Source organism: Coturnix japonica, chromosome 9 (genome assembly GCF_001577835.2).
Source record: "Coturnix japonica isolate 7356 chromosome 9, Coturnix japonica 2.1, whole genome shotgun sequence".
NCBI classification, from domain to species: Eukaryota; Metazoa; Chordata; class Aves; order Galliformes; family Phasianidae; genus Coturnix; species Coturnix japonica.
Genome location: NC_029524.1, coordinates 8,331,305 through 8,355,132, shown reverse-complemented (window position 1 = coordinate 8,355,132; position 23,828 = coordinate 8,331,305). Strand labels below are relative to the sequence as shown.

Genomic DNA, 23,828 nt, shown 5'->3' with positions numbered 1-23,828 from the left:
GCACTGCTCTGTGATGTGCTCCTTGGGCTGGCTGCTCCACAGGGGTTTTTAACCTGATCCTGTGTACCAGCACAGGGCTTGCTCTAGGAAATATTCAGTGCTGTTCTGCTTTGTACGCCTGGAAGTCAACGGAGAGCGCAGCTTTTCTCATTCATCGTTGTATCTTGTGAACTAATTGTAAGCAAGTAAAATAAAGCTAGAAGAGAGCATGTGGAGTCTAAGTCAGTTCTCAGCAACATTTGGACCAACTCATCTGGTACCGTGCTGTTTTTCTGATGTGATTTTACTGAACTTCCATGTGGTGTTGAAATGCTTTGTGTCCATCTGCTGGGATCTGGGACAGACAAAGGCTGCTTGGCCCTCATCAAAGGAGCTGCAATGGGAGTGAGGTGATTTCAGGCAGTTCCAGTTTCTAATGTGCATGTTTTGATTAATAACTTGTTAACCCCCTGTTAACCCCGACACCATGTGGTTAGAAGCATAAATATTTATTCTTGGAATGTAGCTGTAGATACGTGTTAGGATTAATGCTAAATTGTTAGTATTTAGTACTCAGTTTAAGTAATATCAGTTAGTCAGGCTGCTTCCTTTAGTTATATATATGCTTTTTAATTGGTAAAAGATGTGTGCACAAACAGGGTTCAGATGGCCAGAGCCTCCGGAATCTCATTATCTTAATTGAAAAATGTCAGCCTTTGACATTAATAAATGATTTAGCTAGCACATGATTCAGTCACTGGGGAGAAATGAAATTGGCTGTTACAGCCATCCTTCGCTTCTAGATGATAATGATAAGCTACAGCCCACGGCTCTTCAGAATTAATAGCTCAGGGCTTAGAACATTATTTTCATATATTAGAACATCTCAATTTCATTACATTTGGTAACATTTTATTCTGGAATATCGTTACACAGGAAAAAATAATCTGGAAGGAGTGCAGGGGACATCCTCTTGGATGCTCAAATACTGTTGTTCAGCTTTTTACAGTCAGCAGATGTGTCACCAGTGTTCGGCTTCGTCTTTTCCTTAAAATCAAGCTGTGTTGTTTCTGTTGCCCACTGAGCAAGTCCACTCTTTGCTTACTGGAGGAATTGAGTTGTGTGGATGATGTGTGGGGAATAGCTTTGTGTCACACTACTGCAGTAAACAAGTAACTAATTCTCATCCAAGTGTGCTCTGTGCATGGATTTTATGATGTCTTCTGGAAAAGAAAATATTTTTCTGTCTAAAAAGCATTTCCTACCCAGTGACTGCTGTAAAAGGAACAGCTTGAAGATATTTCCTGGCTGAAGGGAAGGCTCAGTGCATACTTTCAGTTTGCCATTGTGGTTAACATCAGTATGTGTTTTTCTGGCACTTCTTGTTTTCTCTTGTTTTATGTACCCAGTGTTAATAAACAGAGGTACATAAATAACCAACCTGCTGATCTTTTCTTTTGGTACCACTGATGCTGAGATTTTGCAAAGGGCAATCTGGAGATTTAGCCTCCACTCTGGTCCTGCGTGAGATCACTGGTAAAACACTGATTGCCTCGCTGCTCAAGCTACTAGCTTGTGTGGCTGGCTTTTTGTCCTTTGGTACTAGATTAGTGCAAAATGTAGCAGTGGCATATAGGAGGAGGTAAATAGGTGAGGTGAGGGGATGTGTGCCACCTGTTTTGGAGGCCAGCCAGAGCAGATAAGTAGGAGTTATGTCCCCAGGTGCACTCAAGTTTTGAGCAGAGGGGTGTAGACAAACCGTGTTTTGCTGTCATTTTGCTGTTGTGCCATCCTGCAAATGACTGCATCATTTCATGCCTGTTTTCCCTGCTGAACCTTGGTGGAGATGTTTGCCTCCTTCTAAGTCATGTGTTGCGTCAGCCTGACCCCCATAGTTGGGGGCTTCTTTAGAGCCTTCTTTTGTAAATGTGTGATTATGTGTGATTTTCTCTTAAACCACTGATGGTTTTTTTTTTGTTTTTTTTTTTTTTCCCCCGTATCTGTTAGTGTTGTAGGCAATGTCTGTAACAATGATTCTGAGATGCTCAGAAACCTGGAGGCAGATTCCTAAATATATTCATCTCCTGCACTCTTTCAGTTCTGACTATTTTCATACTAACAGATGTGTGAAACCCATGAATACATGCTGTAAATTTGTTCTCCTGTGTTGCTGAACATCACTTAGCAGCTCAGGCCTGTGGGTTACCCATGCTCTGTGTGGTGGTATGTGAGTGCGCTACTGTTAAATGATCGCAAATCTGGATCTAAAGCAAGCTGCAAGTAGAAAAGCCCTGCCAATCGGAATAATGAAAGAAGGGGAAATGCTGAAGTATAATAGTAAATATGTGCATGCTTTTACAGAAATAGAAGGGCTCTCAATTCTGCATGATTTCAAATGTGTGTATTTTTACTGACAGTGAATGAGCAGACACTCATGCCAATAGGGCTGTATTCTAAGTGTGAAGTGAGGCCTAATTTCTTGCAGGACAGCATTTGGTTTTTGCTAAATACTGAGTCTTTCAGTGCACATGCATCTCTTCCGGAATTGAAAACATCTTTTATTTATTGGGTTGAGTTGGCAGCCAGCACAGAAAGCAGTCTACATTATGTTTATCAATCCTTGGAGAAATCCAGCTCTGGAGAGCTTACTTTTCTTCTGCCAAGAGCATCAATGGAAAGTTTAACCATCTCACACTACCATTTGAAATTATTAAAGTGCGGCCAGTGAGGAAGGTGTTTAATTCATTAAATGAGGCAAAGAAGGCACTGGTGAGTTGAGCAGCGTGGATTCCTTATCTCTGTGCTTTCTCTGTGCTGGGCGGTCCCTGCCCTTGGGCAACCTCTGTCTCTGGTGAGGCTGTGGCCAGGTGGGAAGGCTACATCACCATGTTGGTTCTTCTGTAGAGCAGTTACCTGTAGGCTGTTGTTTGGGAACTCTGATTTAAACCATGCTGCCACCTGTACGGAGACTATGTGCTGGAAATAAGCTGGCTAGTCCCAACGTGTTCACTAAGCTATACTGTTCATTATCATTAGCCTGATTTAAGCTTTGATGTAGGAGTGTAAAAATAAAACAAAATGGGTCATGATCATGTCAGGGTTTGGCTGAATACCTCTGCTACGGAATTGTAAATAAGCCCAGAGTGCTGTGTGAATGCCGGAGGGCGTCAGAGAGATCTTTTCAGGCAGTTCTTGTGCCCATGTTTGGAGAAGGGGGGATGTGTAAAAGGTTTTCCATGTAGCTGAGGAAATTCTAAAAGTCTGCAATGCTGGGTTTAACTATTGCAGTTTTGTCATTATTAGAGTCCTCACAGGAAGTTTTCTCACAAAAATAGTGACAACCAGTCTCACTGACTGAACACAAGGTTTGTTGCTTTATGAACCTAATAATTAGTTTGTAATTTGTGCATAGGCATTTCATCCTGGCTGTTTTCTCGCAGTGAATAATTTGCCTTTTGTTTGTTGAGGGTGGTTTTTTTTTACTTTTTTTTTTTCTTGTGGAAACAGAACTCCCATTCATGATGGGCACAGCAAATGTAGTAAAACATTATCATAGCTGGGATTTGTTGTACACTATGGATTTATGTCAAGAATGTTAATGATTTGTTTATGAATAAGTGAGCCTGTAGTATTGTGAAACAATATCTGGCAAGGCTGCTGAATGGACATTTTGAGAGAGAGGATTTGAAACTGAATAAGCTGCAGATATTTGTGTGTCTCAAGCTAGTCATAAGTAGGCTTATGGATTTTGAACAGAAGTGTTTATTTAGTGCATTATCATCTTCTACTGTGCTCATCTGCCCTACGTATGGGCCACTCGAAAACATGCAAAGAGCTTGTCGAGTTTTTTTTTAAAGGGCATTTAATCAAATTCTTGTGGGCTTTATTTAAAAATGTTGTTTTTTTCCCCATCTTTCTACAAAAAAGAAGCTTGAAGCCTTAAGTAGAGCAGTGTGGTGCTTGCCAAATTGGTGGAAATAGGAACGTACTGTGGATTTCCTGTGTCTCACTTGACTGTAGCATGTACTTTATCAAAAGAACCTCCTGAGTTTATTGATGAAATATTTGGTATGGTCCCTGATGCGTACTTGATAAGGGTTTGCCACTTTCCTCTGGTGCTTATTTTATTGGAAGGATAGCTGCTGATGAGTGGGAGAGGTTGTTCATTCCCTACTCATGCTAGTCCAAAACAAGCTTTGCCTGTGTGCTGTGGAGTGCTCTTGAGAAGCAGAGTCATTCGTTAGATGAAAAATCTGGGGGCTGAATTGCATCTCATCCCAGGTAACGGTCCCCTGCTTTACTTGTAATTTGCATGGTCCCACTGTGTACTCGCACTGCCAGCATGTCAAGTCAACCAGCCAACAGCCCACGTTCAGCGGCACAAAGTGAGAGGAATGGCCTTCTATGCTCCGTCACTGATTTGAACTCTGTCCTTAATCAGTCTTTTCTCGTGTGCTATGTAAATGTTACAAGGTTTCAAAGAACTGATTATAATATTTCTTCTCCAGTTGTCTTCCTTGTCATGAATTTTATAGCTAGTGAAATGAGTATAAATGAGTAAACCCAAGAAAAAGTTGTTACTCAAATGTGATTTGTGCATTTATAAACCTATCTAAGCTGCCCAAAAAACTGCAGGTGGAAGATGCCTTGGTGATGGCTGTAGCAGGAAGCTTTGCCACTGATTTTGTGCACTGTGTGCCCAAAGTGTGGGGACCCTGGTGCTGGATTTGGGGTGTCAGAGGCAGCGGCTGTGCAGCCAGGCTGCTGCGTGGAACATGACGAAGCTCTGCCTGAGAAATGACAGCATTTCTGGAAATGAGGTCTTGTACTTTTTAATGAGCTGGACTATCGGCTCTGTATCGTTGGATGGTTAAAATGGAGCAAGAATTGCTTTAACATTAAAACTGTGCCTGGAGGACTTTTCTGAGAAACTGCTTATGATTATTAAGTGAATGTAATATAGTAAGACAACTTCGCTTCTTTGTTGTGCTTTTTCATATCGAATGCAGGTTTGAGGGTTGAAACATACCGATGGAAAATCATGTTCAAATGGGGGTGACTTTGGAAGCCTTGCAGTACCCTTTAAACATAGGTAGGAAAGAGAAGTAAGACAATTCCCATATCCTGCGTGTGCTGTTCCTTCCATGATGCATTTGTTGGTTCTGCTGCTTTCAGGTTCTCTCCTGTTTCTCCCTCAAAATTGCCTGTTCTGAGCTGATCAGTCAGCAAATAAGGAGCCCTCAAGCTGCGTTTTGCTCCTGTTCTCTGGTTCAGCGGTATGTGTTCTGGGAGGAGGGCACAGAGGGAAGCTGTACTGAAGCCAATGAACTGATTTGTTCTCCATGCGGATGCCTGTGCCCTGTCCTCACTCAGATGCATACCGCACCATTAAACACTATTAAGTATTGGCAACTTCACAGTAAACTGCGTTTGTGATTTGGTTACTGGGTAAGCAGAAAAGGCAATCCCAAATCTGCTTCAGGAATGGCATTATTCCACTGAGTTGGGAATATCAGTGACAGCCACCAAAGCATGTTAATTTCAAACTGTACTGGTAATAAATCATGAAAGTGGAAATGCTCATGTCATAGGGCAGGAGTTGAAACTAATCGCTTTTCTACAGATGCTACAGGGAATATAGACGACAGCCGCAGCCGTGTTTCATGTGCTAGTTGAAGCTGGTTCATTCGTAATCCTACATTAGGCTTGAAAATGCCACTGAATGCCAAGGCTTTTTAGATTACTTCTAATCTTTATTTTTACAAATAATCATTTGTAAAATTTGGTGTTTAAGCAGATTTGCTTGTTTAGTTTTCTTGTTATGCAGCAGTTGAAAACTGTTTTCATCCTTATAGATAAGTACTGCATGTGATTGCCTGGCCTTAACAATAGAAAGTTTCATTAGTTTGTGTTCCTGTTTCTGCAGGGAGATGTTGAAGCTCCTCAATGTCAGATTTTCCTCCTGTGCTGTTTGTAGTATGAGTGATGCTGAGATGCTTGTGATACCCAACCAGCGCTTTAAGGTGTGAAAAGCAAAACTTGGAACATTTCTGTTATGGTGGTTGCTGGATTGCACCCAAGAGGGAACAGGCTTTGTTGGATGATCAAAGGTCCCCTGCTCTCATCAGCTGCTCAGAATGGAGCAGACAGATGTTTATCTATTTGATTGTCTTGTAAAACTGTAGATTTGGCTTGTGCAAATAGCTGTGCATGCAAAATGTTACTGATGTTATTTCAGAGGCTTTTCTGATGTCATCTGAAAATCCATTCCAGACAGAGAACCTGGGATCTAAAATTAAATAAAAATCAAACAGGGATATCTTCCGCTGCTAAGGCCATGTAGGACTAGAAATATTGTAGTTGGATTAAAGGCTAGTATATTGGAAGAAAACTGGTAGTGATTGATTGATGTGGAGTCAAAGTTCCCTCACAAAAATCTGTAGCTGCAGTTAACTGCTCACCCAGACTTTTAACTTCTGAGGTTTTCTGCTTCAAGATTTGCTTCTGGACTAAAGCAATGTCCATTGTAAGCATCTGGCTTTGACCTTCTGCTGTCTTTACCATTGAAGGCCAAAAGTCAAACCGTAGTCTGAGCACATTTGGGGCATTTTGTGCTGCATGTTCTTAAACAGCATGTTGGTAGAGCAGACTTTGCAGTGAGCAGTCTTGGGTATCTAAGCAGCTGCAGTGCAAACCCTGATGGAAGTGAGTGGAGATGAGGTAGAGCCTTGTGCAGCCATTGTATGATTCTCTGTGTTCTGCTATCTCATCTGATAGAAGCTCACCGCTGAGTTTCCCTTCTGTTGAAGATACTCCATCAAAGGGGTTGGTCTTTGTGACTCAAGCTTGTGGGTCAGCCTTTACTTTAATTGCTGTATTAGTTATCTTTCATTTCCAAAGGTAGGAAACTTCAGTGAATGCCATGAGCTGGACAGGTACTTTTTCTTGTAACAAAGAGTGGCAGATTTGCTTAAGAAGTCCCTTGTGGATTCCTCTCACTTTGCAGAGTTGAGTGGACTCATGCAGAAGCAGTGCTGGAGGTTCATATTGAATCCCCATGTGCATGCACCTGTGTATCTCACACCTGCAGGGTACCTGCTTACTGCCATATCTGCTAATGTTATGAATCAGGCTTTTTTTTTTTTTCTTTTTTCTTTTTTCCCCACACGACTGTCATTGACATCACTTATCAGTTTGGCCCAGAGATATTTTTGAAGGAACTGTATGTCCATTAGACATGCAAATAGCTTAGATAAGAGCAGTTCAGAAATAGGGCTGCAGCACTAAGAGTTCCAAAGAAAAAGTGAATTATACAATTGATAACCCTTGGGCTTGGTGGTCAGAATGCAAATAACAAAAGCTACAAATCTGAGCAAAGAGACATGCTATAAAAAGCATTATCACAAATTAGGAGATAGAAGGCTCATTTTTGCATGGCAGTCTGCTGGATTTATTTTGGCAATTATTTATTTGTGGTGGTGCTGTTTGTGCAAATGGAATTTTTAGCAGTCTTGTTACAGTGGGTTGAATATATAAAGCTGTTCAAACATTTTGTATCAGAGTTGGGTTTTTTTTCAGCCAAATACACATCTTTTTTTATTAAAATAAACACCTTTTTCCCAGATAAATGTCTAATTGATATTCACAAGATGCAAAACTTTAATATTTGATCTGAGGCCCCTAAGTTCTTTCCTTCCTTTTTATTTTTTATTTTTTAGGGTAAATAATTTAGACCGTGGATGCATCAAGTTTGATAAAAGGCACCTTGTTAACTTCTCTTGTACAGTTCTGCGTTTTGAAGGATGCTAAAATAACTCCATGCTTATAAGTTAAATTGAATGGGGCAAGGGAAGAAGACAGTGGGGAAATGCTGGGCAGGCAGTTCATTTATTTTAATTTTGCTGGTTCTTTCACATCAGTTTAGCTAGCTGCCCAGAACACCCACAATGGAGACTGTAAGTGTCTTGGGCATTTAGAATATTTCCATCATCTTGTATTACAAGAGTTTGTATGAAATATGTATCTAGGGGAGCCTGCAGCTTTTAAAGCCCAAGCCCTTTTCCCTGGTTAACATTCTGTATTGCTTGATTTCCCATAAGCCTGAAATCTGTTTTGTTTGCGATAATTGGCAGGGTTTATACAAGGAACATTTAAAAACCAAACCTCACTCATTTACATTCCTGTGTCTCCCAAAACTTCATTGTTCACAGTAGAACCCAAACTTGCAGATTCAGAATTGGTTGGCTTTTTAAAAAAAATGTTCTTTTATCAATTGATTTGTAAAGAGGCTGATAGTGGTTTGGGTTTAAGGTGGTCACTGGTTTGAACGGAGGAGGAAAAAGGAGTGGAGATATGCTGAGAGAAAGGCTTTGCCTATTCTATTTGTCTGCTCTTATGCAGAATTGTTTGTTCTGCAGACATTCTCTGCATGGAAAACTTGCTAGTCACTGCTGTGTCAATTAACATTAGGAGCAGATTGGGCTAAATTAGAGTATAATTACCAGAAAAAGAGGAAGTCACCTTCCAAATGTCAGAGGTTGAATGATGATCATTATACAGGTCTGAAATGTTAAAATTATGCCAGCCTTGCTGGAAGGGAACATCTGTACAGTTTTGAGCTCTTCTGTTTAATGTAGTTAAACAATTTAATGTCTCCATCCTTAGATATACTTCAGTCTATTCATGATGTTGAATTATAAGACTGAAATAGTAATGTTTACTACTACTTTATAAAGCACTAATAATGCTACAGCTATAGGTAAACATAGCAACACATGTAAGGCAGGAGGAGGAAGGAGACTAGTACTGTTCCTGCTGAGCTTCATGCATGTTTTGCCATGGATTCCTGTGGAAGCAGGGATAGCTGTTTCATGGCATATGGGATTCCTAAAGACTGGGATTTGGTTGTGAATGAGTACGTGTTTCCAGAATGGAATTACTTGAGTTTGTTTAATCAATTGTGGATTCCTCCAGAGTGACGCTGCAGTGCCTGTGTGAGGAGTTAGCTCTGTTTAATTGGTCCCATATGTACTTGCAGATAGTATATTAACCATGCCTTGGGGGGAGAAGGGCTTTTGGTTGAATCTCATGGTGCTCATTTTATTTCTTTTCTGAGGAGCTTTTTCTTTCTTTTTTTCCCAAGAACTGTAGACACGTATATACATATAATCACTAGCAGTTTGAAATGCAATACTCAGCAGAGGGATTTGTTGGGCTTCTGCAAAAATATCTGAACCTTGTTGACAAGTAAAGAAGAAACTCAGATTTTAAAGGGAAATTTCTGAGTATCTCCAGGTTTGGGTGCTGAAATTGTAAGAACTGAGGAGCTTAATCTCCTCATCAAGCACAAAGGACTTGTCCTTTGAAAATCAGAAAAGTGGAAACAGCAGTAAACATTAATTACTTACAGAAAACCTTGAAAACCACATGCAGAATGAGCTGTTATACGTGGAGCTCGTGGCTGTGAGAGCTCTGTCCTGTCCCTGCTTGCTGCAGGCGGGTACCAGCCAAGGGCAGTGCTGTCCCAGCCGCTTTGCTTGAACTGTTCTGCTCCACAAGAGGCTGGGGAATTTTGCATCTGACTTTTTTGGCTCAACTTAACCAGTGAGATAGTTGCAGGAGAAACAGGAATGTAAATGAGTTGGTTTGATTTTATTTTGTAAAGGCTTCTTGGTGCAAATCCTGTCAATTATGCAACTGTAGAGCTTTGCTGAATTAATGAGACATTTTGTAGAAGAGTATTTTTTGATCATTTTCTGTGGACTTCCTTATTCCTGACATATGCTTTCTGGTGTGCTGCTCTTATTCATGGCTATAGGAAGTGAGAATACCTACCGTGTGAAATCCCCATGGGGACAGGGGTTATGCATTTGCACTGCAGTGGAACCCAAGTTTTGTCTGTATTCTGCATCGTCATCCCCAAAGTTTTGAATCACCAGGGATCCTGGCAGAGGTTCTGCATCATTAATGATCATTGATGGTAGTGAGAAAGGATTAATACTGAGGAGGAGCTGAAATGCCTGCAAGTAGAAGGGTGGCCAGAGGGGATTCCTTGGGAATGTGCGTGGTGGGACTCTGATGCTGAAGGAGGCTGCCCAAAACAGAGGGTGTTTCGGGAAAAGCGTCTGGAAAAGCGCGTCTGTTCACTTGGAGATGGTGTTTGTGCACTGGAAATGGGAGGACTCCAACTCTGAGATACTCAGGAATGCCGGGCTAAAATCCCAAGAGTGTTTAGGACCTGCAAAAGTAATTGCTGTAAATTAGCATCAAAGGGCTAACTAGAAGTCAGCATTAAAATGGGCAGCTTTAGAGAAAGGAGTGGATTGTTGCTGTGTCCTAGTTGTAAATGCAACAATTCAACAGACTTATTCCAAAAGTTCATTTGGTTTGCATTTAACCAAATACATAAACATTTTTGGCAAGAATTTGCACTCTTTGTTTCTGTGTAATATTAGCAAAAATGTGAGTGTCTAGCAAATAAATCACGGCACATTCCCTATTTGTAACAGACGTCTCTGTCATTCAGTTCATTGCCTTGTGTCAGAGCATCTGAAAGGCAAGAGGGAGATCACTGAGCTACAGAACTGCCTAACAAATTATTGATTTATTGCAAAAAATAATGAATGTGACTGAAAAGCTTTCTTTTTTTCAATGGGCTGTGCTGGGTAACGTAGTGGCTGTCTGGCAGGTATTGTACACAATGGGCTTTCCCTGCCAGGCCTGGAGCAAGGAGAAAGAACATTGTAAAGCATCCTCTGACACAGAAATTATTGGAAAGCCTCCAAGAGCAGATTGAAAAAGGAACAGCTGCCTTCATGCTGCAGGATTCCATTGTTTTAATATTGGGCCAACTATACCAAATAATACATCTACTGGAAACTCGTGTTAGGGGAAGGAGATGTTGGAAAGGAGCTAAGGGGTCAAGCTCAAAATCAAAGTGAATGAACCTGACAGATTTATGCTGCTGCGTGTCCTATTTGGTTCTTTCCTTTCTTGTCAGCCTCCGTTTCTTCATTTTTCCACTCTTTTTTTTTCTTTTTTTTTTTCTTTTTTTTTTTCTTTCTTTTTTTTTTTTTTCCCTCCCCTTGTCTGTTTTCTTTTTAAACCTTTTGTCTTGTCTTGGGCTTATGTTCAGGCTGCCATTTGGCCTGGAAAATGCTGGAGCTGATAAATACATGGGTTCACATGGAGAATTTCTGGCACACTGGTACTTCTGGATGTGTAATCTAGTAAAAACTCCAGGCTTGCACACAGTACTCCTGGGGAGGTACAGCTGTTCTGGATACGAGGAGATGAACGGCAGGTAAAAGGGATGACTTTAATTTCCTTCAGTGCTTCCCCAGTGGAGCTGCGCTACCTGGGTTGGTTTCCTTTGCTGATTTCTGTATTTAGCTTGAAGGCCAACATCATCAGGGAAGGAAGCAGAACACAGAGAGTTTGGGAAGCAGTTATGAGTACAGCTCAGTTGATCAAGTAAGATGTGTGGCTCTCAATGCTTTCTTATAACTAGCAACTAATTGGTGAAAATAATTTTATTGATGCTAAAAAAATGTTCTCCTGGTATGAGATACATGCCATGAACACTGGGCAGCGGAAAGATCCAAACAGTTGTGGTTAGTTGCCAATCTTTCATCCACTTGCCTAATTTCTACTGAAACAGTGGAGTGGAGGCTCAGTTACTGCAGTGTTCCAAAAACCAATTGGAAAGCTATTGTGGCACTGTGATTATTATTATTATTAATTTTTACCTTTTGCACTGACATTTTAATGATGCATGATTTTTATTTTGATGAATATTAATACCCTGAACTATTGGCTCTTTCTATTCTGATGTGAATTTCTGTAGTGGTAATCCTGGTTTTGAGCAATTACAGCTGAAGAGAGGGGTGCGTGGTCTCTGAATATCCTATATATTCAGATTTGCTGAGGTTGGGGGGTTTAGTTTGGCTGTATAAAGATATTAGAGGATCACTCATGAAATTCTCATCTGGCTGAAGTTCCCTGCTGTTCGGAGGGTGTTTGTATCTGGGACTGTGTTTTGTTTGGGCAGCAATCCTGCTGATTGGAATCGCATAAGCTTGGCAACAGGATAGAGGAATCCAGCCAGAGCAAACTCAAAGTACACAGGGTCTGAGAACAAAACGTTTCACATGAATTAAATTGTGAGGAAACAAATTCTTTAGTTCTTTAAACTTGTAAGAAAATGAGGCATCATCATCCATGCAGTTGTGTGATCGGGGTATCGATAAGGATTGCGTTGTTTTTTGTTTTTTTAATAGCATCTTGATAGTTGTGCATTTTTAAGAGATTTGTTCTATCATAACAGGAAGCAGAATATTCCCCAAGGAGCTGGTATTGTAGTGTAGTGGGGTAACTCTCAGTGTCTGCATACAGAAGCATTTTTGCTGGAAGAGTTTAGACCCTCAGCTGTTTTTGGCTTTGATGAGACTGGCCACCTGAGAAAGGTTCCCCATGGCCTTGTCCTGCTTTTCTATCCACAGTCCTGCTCCTCCTCACACATCCATTTTTTCTATATACTATGGATTCCTGTGCCAGACCTTTGTCCTAACCACCTTTTTATGTTCAGTGCTGGTTGGAGAGGTCCAGAAGCAGCCTTTGTGCTGGCAGCAGGGAGTAATGTTGGGAGGATGCTGATTACTGCTCTTGGCACTTTCCTCTTTCCAGTCTCATGCCTTGCTTGATAACATTATCTTCTGCTTGGTGTGTACTTGCATACATTGGTACAGGTGGTCTGGCCTGGGGGACATGAGCAGATAAGTGGTGGCTTGCACTCTTTCTGACGCATGTCCATGCAGCACATGAAGGCCTCTCCTTTTAGCCTGATGTTGCCAAGGTGCTTTTGCCCAAAACCCTTGGCAGATGTTGGGCCCTCGATATGGGTATGATGAGCCTCATCATGGGCTTCCTGAGCTCTTCTGCTTCCAAAATATGTACCAGGGTCCCCAAAGGTGATTTTGTTGTACCTTCTTGCCCACTGTCATTCCCCTGCAATTTAGACTTGAATTCAGACATTATAACCTGTTCTTTCATCTAAGTAGAATTTGTTATCTGAAAGAGATTGAATGGATTTGGGTTTGATAGGCTAGTGAAATCCAGCTCCCTTAAGTTGCCAGAAGGGATATAATCATACTAACTGGATTTCAAAGGCCAGGTCTGCCACAGTATATAGATCTGTGTCAGAATCCTGGATTTGTGCATGCTGGTCAGTGCTGTGCTGTGGAGCAGGCTGCTGATGGGATGAGTTTTGACTTAAGTGCTTCCATCTCCTACGTGGAGAGTTCTTTTTCAATTTTCAGTCCAATTTTTATATGAACTGTTTGTACAAGATAAATACTGGACAGTGAAGTTTAACATGGAGAAAGGGAAAAAAATAAAGAGTATTGGCAAAATTTGTTTAACAAGAGATGGATCAGAGTAACGTTTATCTATACTAGCTTGCATTTGCTTTAAATAAAAGCAGTGCATATGTTTTCACATGAAATGTGTCTGAATTCATTTCCTGCTGAAAATCTGGAGCTTGGGGTCATAGGGCCACTGCTCAGCTTGTGTCAATGATAAGGTAAGCATAAAGGACTAGTGTGTTTTTTGTCTCCTTTGACCATGAATAAGACAGTGCAGTGCAATCTGTTGTACGTATAGGCAGGATAATTTGATAAGTTACATTTCACTGGGAGTAGGTAAAAGGGACATTTGGGCTCACCAAAATACCCTTGTGGTTCATTGCACTTGTTTGTGCCCTTGTTCTCCTACACTGCTATGCACTGCTTTGGGATGCTCTTGAACAGTTTGAATTTAATGCCAGAACTAAATGAATTTCAAAAGTAGAGGGAGTACTTGCATGAAGTGATACTTTATATATAGAGGTTATTTTTGATTTTTCCCAGTGGCTGATCTGTTGTTCTGATTTGGATTTCATGTGGCAGTTCCTTTGTAGCTCATGCGGAAGGTTGAGTTGCAATGACGATTGCTTCTGATTCTGGAAAATATCTATTTCAGAGGCTTTTAACTTTCAAAATTAGTCTTTTTAATATGTTAACACCCTACCATTTTGGGGTTTACAATGCAGTTCACTCAGTGTGTGTCTTTGGCAAAAGCAGGCAAAATATAGGTCATCTGGAAATGTAGTGTTTCCTGATGAAGCTGGACATTGATTATAGCACTGATGTGAGATATATGAGATGTGAAGAGATATCAAGAGCTGAGGGCCATGGGGCTTAAAACTTTGTGACTTACTTTCACGATGACACAATCCCTGTAGTCTGTAAACTGTGTCTTTTGCTCATCTCTTATTGCTAGATTATAGACTATCATGAATTCCAGGCCATCTTTTGGGGAATTTTAAAATTCGTATTCACATTCAACATGCAACTCTTTCTTATTTCTGTTTATTCAGTGGGTGTCTATTTTATTTCCACTGCCTGGTAGAAAATAAAAAGGTCCAGCTCAATCTCAGTGCTTAATATTGTGAACAACGGTGACTGTTCAGTTGTGCCCTGAAAATGAAGAACTATGAAGAAGTATTAAGCGTTATTACAGATTGTCAGTGCCCGCTTTTCTCCTTGATGACACATTTAACTGCATGGTGTCATAGTTGTTTTCTCCAAGTCATTTGGCCTGAGTTTTGGAAAAGGCTGTATTTTTGTTGACAGATTAAAGCAAAATGCTGTGGATTTTTATTTTTAGCAGCAATGAAGATTATGCTTAGACTAAATGCGCAGTACCTAGAATGTACAAATTGTATGCTATAGGGTAGTGATCCTAGAGCTAATATGTGATTGTTGAGCTGATAAAATGAATGTTGAAAAATGAATCAGAAGTGCTTGATACTTATGTTGAATTAACCTGTAGCTAAGAGGGTTATGATGATGGGCATTTCATGTGAATAGGGAGAACTTTAAAGGCCATCAAGGAGGAGAGAATCAGCTTTTCCTCTGCAGGAACAACCTTGGCCTGCTGAGGGTTTGGTATACCAGTTATACGCTGTTGTATCCTTTTCCTCTATGGAAGAAAACACCACTAGGGACAGCTGAACTAAGCAAAACTAAATGGTGGAACTTGAATCCATGAATAGGAAAAACCATGGTTTTACATGAAGGTAAAAGCTCCTTTTAGTAGGAGCTTTACTTAAATCTTACACCAAATGGTTTCTCGTTCAGCAAGTAGAAAAATACAGTGCTAATTACCACTCTGATCCTTTCTTTGGCAAATAAGTTACTTTGTTTGCTCAAGGAATTTAAAAACTTGTGACCAATTTTTTATTTTTATTTTTACGTTGCTTCTGACATTTCTTTCAAACATAGTCTATATTAGTAGCACCATCTAACTGGAACAAAGGAAAAATATTGTGCAGTTCTGAACTTATATATTTATGTTAGATAATATTCTGACCTTTTGATGATGTTCAGTATAAGTGAACTTAGTGATCCTGGCAAATAAAATGTGAATGGTATCATGTTCCCTGAAAATTCATTTGCCAAAATGCCAAAGTCGTACTTTTCAAGAACTTTATGAACTTAAAACACTTTGAAGAAATATTCTGGGTTCACAATAGTGGAGAGATAAAACCTTTTTCTCAAATAAATAAATAAATAAATCCAAAAAAACAAACGACAAAAAAAATCCCATTGGCTACTGTTATATGTCAGCATTTGCCAACCGTTTCCGGAGGAGATGCCAGTTTGGAGTGGAAACTAAGAAATGGATTCAGCGAAACACTTTATCCTGTTCTTGGCTTAAAACACATGAATAATCCCATTGACTACCCACGTGTGCTTTACTGGGACTGCTCACATAGTGAAATCTAGGCACGTGTTTAAATAACTTGCTTATTTGGGGTCTCACTGCATGATGTCTCCTGGAAGAATCTTGATTTCCTTATGACAGCCATCCTATGACCTTCGTGCCGGGCATGCAACATGGTCTGTACCAGACACACAATCCAAAGCAAAAGGATATTTCTGTGTCTACCCCCATCCAGCCCTGCACTTCTCTGGCAACTTAGTTATTTATCTGTTGCCAATTGTGCTTTAGAGTTTTTGGCACTCAACCACTCCAAGTTGCTACTCATGCAACTATTCAATTGCCTTTGGAAGGCAGAGAGTAGTCTTTTTCTTGTTGAAGACTGTGTATGTGGTTGTTAAAACATGAAAAAAATGGATTGTCATCATAGCTTTCTGCATTTTGGTCAAAGTGTGGTCTTTATAATGTTGTCTGGAGTCCCACTGAAATCGATATAGTTGCTGGCAGAGCAGAAGAACTGTACTGAACAACCAGGTCAATATTCAGGGGCCAAATGGAGTGTTTTCATCTCTTGAATGTCTAATGGAAGCAATGTTCTTTATTTGAGAACTTCTGTGTACAGCTCACCAACAGAAACAGTTTTTTCAGAACATGGAGAGGGAGAGATTACATGCTGGGATAGAATCTTCTTCAGTTGGCTGTTTCCCAACCATTAACTCTGTTTTGATCCAAAATCCCACTTGCAAAATTGTACAGCTGTAGGTTAAACAAATATTTTGGAGAGTTTTCCACCTCCACCTTTTTGTGTAGGCTGTTGAGGGATGCCATGGTTTCCCTGTGCTCAGTGAGGGGCTGTAGCTCCCCAGGGGGCTGGTCCCAGGCAGAGGTCAACCTGGCCTGAGTAGTTGGTCTCCAGCACACTCTTCCTACTTGTTTTCTCCCGAAAGATAATCTCAGCATGGCAGCAGATCTACAGCCTGTAAATAGGAGCCAGACAAGCTGTTGGAGAGAGCTGCATTTGTAGCAGACAACAGTTCCTTGATGGGTCCAGCAGGCCCAGTGCTGTGGTTGGTCATCAGCAGGTAATCAACCTGGATCGTAGGCTCTGAGCTCACTTTGTGCATGTTGGGGCTGGCAAGCTGTTGTTAGGCCTTTGCTAACAGCTTCACTAAGAAGCCTAGGAAACTCCAACCAAAAAGCAGCTAATGGGAACTGAAAAGTGAAATGAAATAGGTTTTCTCCATGAGCTCAGTAATCCTGGCTGGCAAAGTGCACTGTTATCTTCAGAAACATGTGTGAAAGAACATTCTTCAATGCATAATCATTTTAAACAGAGCCCTTTTTTGCTTGAGATGTGTTTGGAAGAGTGAATGGGATGACATGTAATATGAGCCAGATGCAAAATAGTACGAGTAGATTTTTTTATTTCACTGAAAGCTTGAATGCTTGCGTAAACTGCACAGGGGCCCTGAAGTTTTATTGTAACAGGCTGTAACTTCATGTGTGAGGTAGGAAAGCAAGATTGTTTTCACAGGCTGTTAGTGTTTGTACCTTGAATATGCTTATGAGAGTGTTGAAAATGCTGTAAATCCAGGATCATAACAATTATTAGATCCAAACACCAATGAAGTTTAAACTGTTTCAGAAGCATATTGCTTTAACAGGCTGTCAGTTAGCTGATAAGTATTTATGGATTATGTGGGAGGTGTATTTCTGAGAAATTCTCATTAATTTTCAGTGGAAAACTCAAATCCACAAAAATCTGTATGAAAGCATTGTGAAATCTGAATAGTTGGATTTGTGTCCTGTGTAAAAATATTTAAGAAGCATTCTTACTGATCTGAAAAGTAAGGACCTGAGTTTTGAGCTGTGATACAGCTTTCTTATATGGTTCTGGGAAATCACTTAGCATCTCTCTACAAGCCAGAATCCATACTGTCCCTCTGCCTGGCAGAGGTGAAGGAGAGGCAAAGGAAAGGAGTGACTGCAAAACAAGTTAAGAATCTCCCAACGATAGTCAGAGCGTACAGTTTGGTTTTGATAAGTGTGATTTGGAGTCATTGCACATACATCTAACAACTGCTGATGTGTAAGAGTCAAGTTATGAAGCTTCAACAAAAGCGCATTTCTTTAGACAGAGCTTTGGTATATTTCTAGCTGGAACACGGCATTGATTTGTTTCGTATCTGCATGGTTTACCCCTTAGGTATGCTGCAGCAAGTGAACATGTTCAGTTTCTCACATCAAAGACAATTTAAAGATGCATCCAAATAGAGTATCACAGACTAAAGGCAAACCAATTAGGCACTCAGCTTGATGAGAGTGATAACTTTCGTTTACATAAATTGGATGAAGTTAAAGTACAGAGGAAGGAAAACAAGAAAGGGTTAAACTTGTTCTTTGATCTTTTCTTCTTCCCTCCATGTTGTCATTATTAGTGGGTCTGGTCCCACTGCCTAGGAGTGATTAGAGGTTGAATTTAGACGCTTCTGGGGACATATATGTATTCTAATGATAATTAGGTGAATTTGGAAATGTGTTCTTAGCTCAAAAATCATCTAATACTGTGTGTGTGTTTTAATTTAAATTAATTTAATTTTTAAAAAATAGTCTCCACACTGCTAATAGCAATAATAGATAGCTTTCCTTAAGTTTTTTAAGTTATAAAACTTCTTAACTCTCATTATGGAAACTTCCAAGGCACTGAATATTAAATGAAATGCACAGACTGGTTCAACTATTAACTCATTTTTCTGCACCAGAACTTGAGATAATTGCTTTTCTTTCTTTGCTCAGCACTTTCAGACCATGTTAAAGACCAAGCTGAATGTCCTAACTCTTCGGAAAGAGCCTCTCCCAACAGTGATCTTCCATGAACCAGAAGCCATTGAGCTGTGCACCACAACACCCCTCATGAAGACCCGGGCTCACACTGGATGCAAGGTACTTGGGAGTAAACATTTAAGGAATGAGACCACTGTGGAATTGTCGCTTGTATGTAAGAGGAACAGAAAGAGCCCTATATAACCAGCATGGCCTGTGCTCTCTGTGTTCTGGAAACCCAATTAATGATCGCTGTTTGTGTTAATTACCACAGGTTTGTGCATTAAAAAAAAAAAAAAGAAAAAAAAAAAAGAAAAAGAAAAAAAAAAAAGAAAAAGAGATGTTGAGGGGGTTGAACAGAAATTCTGGGCTTCCATTTAAAATAAAAAAAAAAGAAAGAAAGAAAGAAAGAAAGTTGAGGTGTGTGTCACAATACAAATTGTGGAGAATTTCTGGCATCCACTAAGAAACATCACTCCTTGTAAATGCAGTAATTGCTTTCTGCAAGTTCTAGCATTGAAATAAGAAATGAAGGGCCAAGTGCTGCATGTTTGAGTATAAAAGGCTCTACTACCAGTGGTACAAACCTACTGAAACAGAGTCGTGGGTTAAGAAAGGTTGACAGTTTAAAAAAGGTTATGTGGAGGGAGGTAGTGGGTGTGTGGGATAGTTAGATCTTGATTCTTTTAAGCAACAGGATGAATTTTTCCACTTACATCAAAGCACAGCTTCTGAAGAAGCTCTGTTTATTTAAAGTTTAATAGCCTAGGAGCTCTCAGTGCATTCTTCTTCTGTGGAAAAAATCAATTTAAAAGTAGCAAACAAATCTTCTCCATGTGCATCTTCCATTGGAGCTGTTTCACTTGATGGTAGAGCTTGCCTTACCTTGCAGAGCTGCAAGCAGCCTGAGCCAGGCCCCAGCATGGCCTGTGCTACCCTTTGTGGCTTTGCCTGGCTCAGGTCTTGGTTGTGTGAGTGCTATACACTCCTGGGGGTTTCCAAACATAGAGCATATGCCTCCTCTGTTCCATAAAGCATCAGCTGTGGGAGAGCTTTTTCCTGATGCTATATGCGTTGGGTAAGGCCAATGTGTATAATCACCTGTCATGTGTGTGCGCTCACATATCCACATGCACCTCTCCTGTGCAGTTGTTTTGTTGGGAGATCTGATGGGGCTGAGATGAGGTTGGAAAAGGTTGCTTCCCAGTGAGACCTGCAGCTTTTCATTGCACACAGTGTCCGCTGAGCTGTGGGAGTGCTCTGAAGGGCTGTACTGTGGCATTTCCAGGTCTGATGCTCCTTAGTAAAGATTCCTGTTGTGAAGTGTCATTTTTGTTTGATGTTTTCACTGCTAAAATAGCTAAGAAATGAGACCATTGCTAGGTATTGAAGCAGTGCTGCCCTTTGCTGATGCAGTGGAACACAAGTCAAGTGACTCTAATATACTTTGTATGGTAGGTGGCTCGTAGCGTCTGCTCTTCGTTGATAATACCTTTTGTCCTTTATGTTGATGTTTAATGAATTCTTAGAGAATATTAGCTATCACAAAAATGTTGCACAAAGTATCTGGCTTTCACCCCTACTGAGAGAGAGTTCAGACATAATAATGCATTCTGAAATCAGTTTACCTCTGTGAATGTGTGCAGAATTTAAATAAGCCTTTTTATTTAACCTGCAGTCCTTCAACTGAAAAGGCAAATTGCAGAGAGGTGTTGAACCCCTCAGCGAGGAAAATCTCATTCTATATTTAGAGATGTTTGTTATTTATTCATTTATTTTTCCTGCAATATAACATAGAAGTGATGACTAGGGAACATCTGCTGCCACAATACTCTACTTTTCCTGCTTGTATGGTTTCTTCTTCTCCACTTCCCCTGTAGCCAGTGCACTCTTGTCATACAGTTTCTCCTTTTCCACTTCCCCTGTAACCAGTGTACTCTTGTCCATGCCAGAGCCTTACCATGTAGTTTTGGGGACATAGCCAGCCTCCACTCAGACAATGCAACAGTTGTGACTTCCAGTACTTTCCCTGGGAAAATGATTCTGCATGTATGTCATTCCTATGGGTAAGAAATCCCCTGTAGTAGTTAACTAAGGGTGCCAATTTTACCCAGTCTCTCTAGCCACAGTCTTCTTTTTTTATTTTTTTTTTTTCCTTTTTCTTTCCACTGACTAAACGTATTCTTCTCTAAGGGAACTTACATACTCCAGCTGTTTCTGGATAATTAGCCTTTCTCTCCTCATTCACCTCTGATTATTAGTTCCTTGCTGAGTGATGCAATAATAGTGTTGCCATAACAAAGCTGACATTTTATAATGCAAGTTTTCGCTCTGTAGGATCTGATCCATCACTGTTGTTTGAAGGCATAAGTGGGGGAGATGCTGGGGTGTCCCTGGTACCATCAAACGATCACAATTTGGAACTTGGGCTTTTTCAGACAAGACAAGCAGTATCCACTTTAAATTTTCTTTCATGAGTCATAGTCTTCTGATACTTAATCATTTTATTCCTCTTGACTGAAATTCCTCCAATTTTTCTATGTAATCCCATTAATGAGATAGCATCATCCTTCTGACAGAAGCTCCAGACATCTCATTTTATTGCATTGCTTTAGCGTAAGCCTCAGCTGGCACCATCATGTTATGGGAGTTTGACACATGCAATTGCTTTGCAGTTCAGAGGTCTGGACGTTGGTTTTCTTATGCAATTGCTCTTTTCCTCATCCTTTCACCACAAGACAAGTTTCTCTCTTCTATTTCATTCAGTGTTAGCTTTTGAATCCCAAAGAAAACAAAACTTTTCTACTGAGATCCAATCTCATTCTGTAATTGAATGTGATGGCTTTAAGAGTAGCAGAGAAATAGCTTGCTTTAACTAATCCACACGGAACGCCCACATAATCTGTAAAGTTAAATAACTGAAGAAATTCACAGAGTCTGCTTCTCTTTCATCCACATTTCCAATTCTGATGCAATTTCACTACCATTGTGTTTCCTGAAATATATTTTTTTTCTTGGAGCAGAAGGCTTCAGGCTTGCTCCTCCTGCCCCTGCACGTCCACACCTGCCTGTATGAGCTGGCAGCACTATCACTGTTCCCACCCCACCAGACTCATTGGCACAATTTCACTGAACAGGAGAGAGGATATTGTTTGCGTTGATTTGCAGTGCAAGGCTGTAGGCATGCATGTTTCAGAGCTTGTGGTTCTGGTTGCTCATTCAGACAGCAGTTGACTTGAAGGCTGCTGTTCCCAGGGGGTATCTTCTTGCCCTCCTTACCACACCAGTTGTGTCTGCAAATGGGGAGTGACAGCCCCACACTCGGTGGTTGCACCACTTCAGCCCCACTCAGCAGACAGCCTAAAACCAAGCAGGATTTCTGGGTTCAATAAAGCACTTAAGGGGGTTGTCTGCTTTTGTTAGGGTCATGGTATATGTTAGGTAAGAAGCAGGTCTTGTGTCCTGGAGATGCTGCAGCTGAGTCCTCATGTTCTGCATACCTCTTCCCTGTAGCGGACATGGGGTTTGTGGCTGCTGGAGCACCAAGCACCATGGGCAGGAGCTGGTCTGAAGAATGAAAAATCCAAACTATCTTATTGTAAAGTTGTAAATAGCAAGTCTCAGCTTAAGCTAAACCACCTTGTGCTGCAGAAGGACAAAAAGCAGTATGAACATCTTTTATTCTTCCCAGCTGGGGCACTTTTTCAATCATAGGCTCCAAATCTGCTCTTATTTAAAAATGTTTGTGTATACAGACGCAAGTGCTGGTTAGATGCTTATAAATATGTGTCTGTCCTTGTTCAGATCCTAAGGATTTTGATTTGACTGTGATTGTCCAACTTGTAGGTCTTTCATGTCAAACGTGATGTGCTCTTGTGTTGCAGCTGGAAACTTCCTCTTGCCTTATCACAGCACTAAGTGCCTCCAGATGGAAACTGAAAATCTGGAACACCTCCAGAAAATAAGCCACTGTCTGCTCAGAAATGTGTTCTTCCTCTGTGCCTTTTAACAGATTTTGTTTTAGTTCTCTGTGTTGTACTCTTCTTTAATGTCCTCATCGACTAACACTGATACTAATGTTTCTTGATTTCTGTCCCTTTCAGCTATGGTAGTGGTGTGAAGGGAACTGCCTCAATGACTCCTTCTCTACTGCTGTAGCTTTTCCAGGCACTGCTGCATTAATGCAAAAGGACAGAGGTTAAAAACGCTGCCTCTGATTTTTGAAGTGGTGTCATAGTTTTTTTTCTTTTTCTAATATTAGAAGGCTCTTCAAAGTGAAATCAGATCAGTACTGAATAATCAGTAGCTAGCTGTAACCCACCTGGGTAATCAGATTTTATTCCTCCAGTTACCACCAGTAGATAAGCTTATCTCAGCAGATGAGAGGCCAACGTGAGAAACATAAACAGTGCAAATAATTACATTCTTAAGAGGGTGTTTTTATTAAGTGACGAACTGTCTGTTCATGATGATGTGTTTGCAGACATGATGCTCAGTTCTTGCCTGTCTTTTTGGATGTGGTTGGTAAGGTTATTCATTCAGGCTTTGAGAAAGGGATGGCGTAAAGTCTTGTTAGAGTGATATTGGTGTTTTAAAATCAAATCTTGCATTTAGTGAGAGATTTTTTTAAGAATTATTATTATTTTTTTTTAAATAAATATAAGCATTAATAGAATTAAATGCCGTTTGGTCTTTGGTTAATCTTTTTGCTCACGAGGCAAAAGGAAAAATGGTTCCTGTGCTGAGATTGCTGCGGGCTGGTGACTACGGTGGATTTATCTGTGTCTGTGTAGCAGGAAGGGGCTGCAGCTCGGAGCTGGGTTCCCTGCAGCAGCTGGGGCCAGCAGCTAACACCATGGAGCATCGTGCAGAGCTCCTGGCTGCCATCCTCCCTGCCTGGCTGTCCCTCGTGGGCAGATTTCATTTCCCTTTTGTCTTTCTGCCTTTCTTCTGCTTTTTTTCTTGTCCCCGAAGTAACTTTCACTGTCGGAGACATTGTGGGCTTGACTAATAAATCTCTGCATGTAAAACTCCCTCAACATGCATTGAGCAATAGGATTTACACCAGAGTAGCAGGCACTGGTAAGAAGTCTGTGAGGTATAAATTCATAATGAAGGTTGAATAGCAAGCAGTATTGATAGCAATCTGATTATATTCCATAAAAATACAGCGTTTCTCATTGGGATACTTACTAAGTAAATAAAACTTAGTCTTGAAATTGCCCATCTAGGCCTGTCTCTGATGCCTTGTGTAAGAGAGTAATTTA

At 40.6% G+C, this 23,828-nt stretch overlaps 1 protein-coding gene across 2 annotated transcripts in view; it reads left to right on the top strand.

Moving 5' to 3' along the window:
* Positions 1-23,828, top strand: part of PID1 (phosphotyrosine interaction domain containing 1) — an 80,924-nt gene that overhangs the window by 11,307 nt on the left and 45,789 nt on the right. The window contains exon 2 of one of the 2 annotated variants that reach the window (XM_015871488.2): positions 18,535-18,681. The exons of the other annotated variant lie outside the window; for it this stretch is intronic. Within the exon in view, the coding sequence (XP_015726974.1) occupies positions 18,535-18,681 (147 nt within the window). The remainder of the gene's footprint in view (positions 1-18,534; positions 18,682-23,828) is intronic. 2 annotated transcript variants of the gene reach the window in all.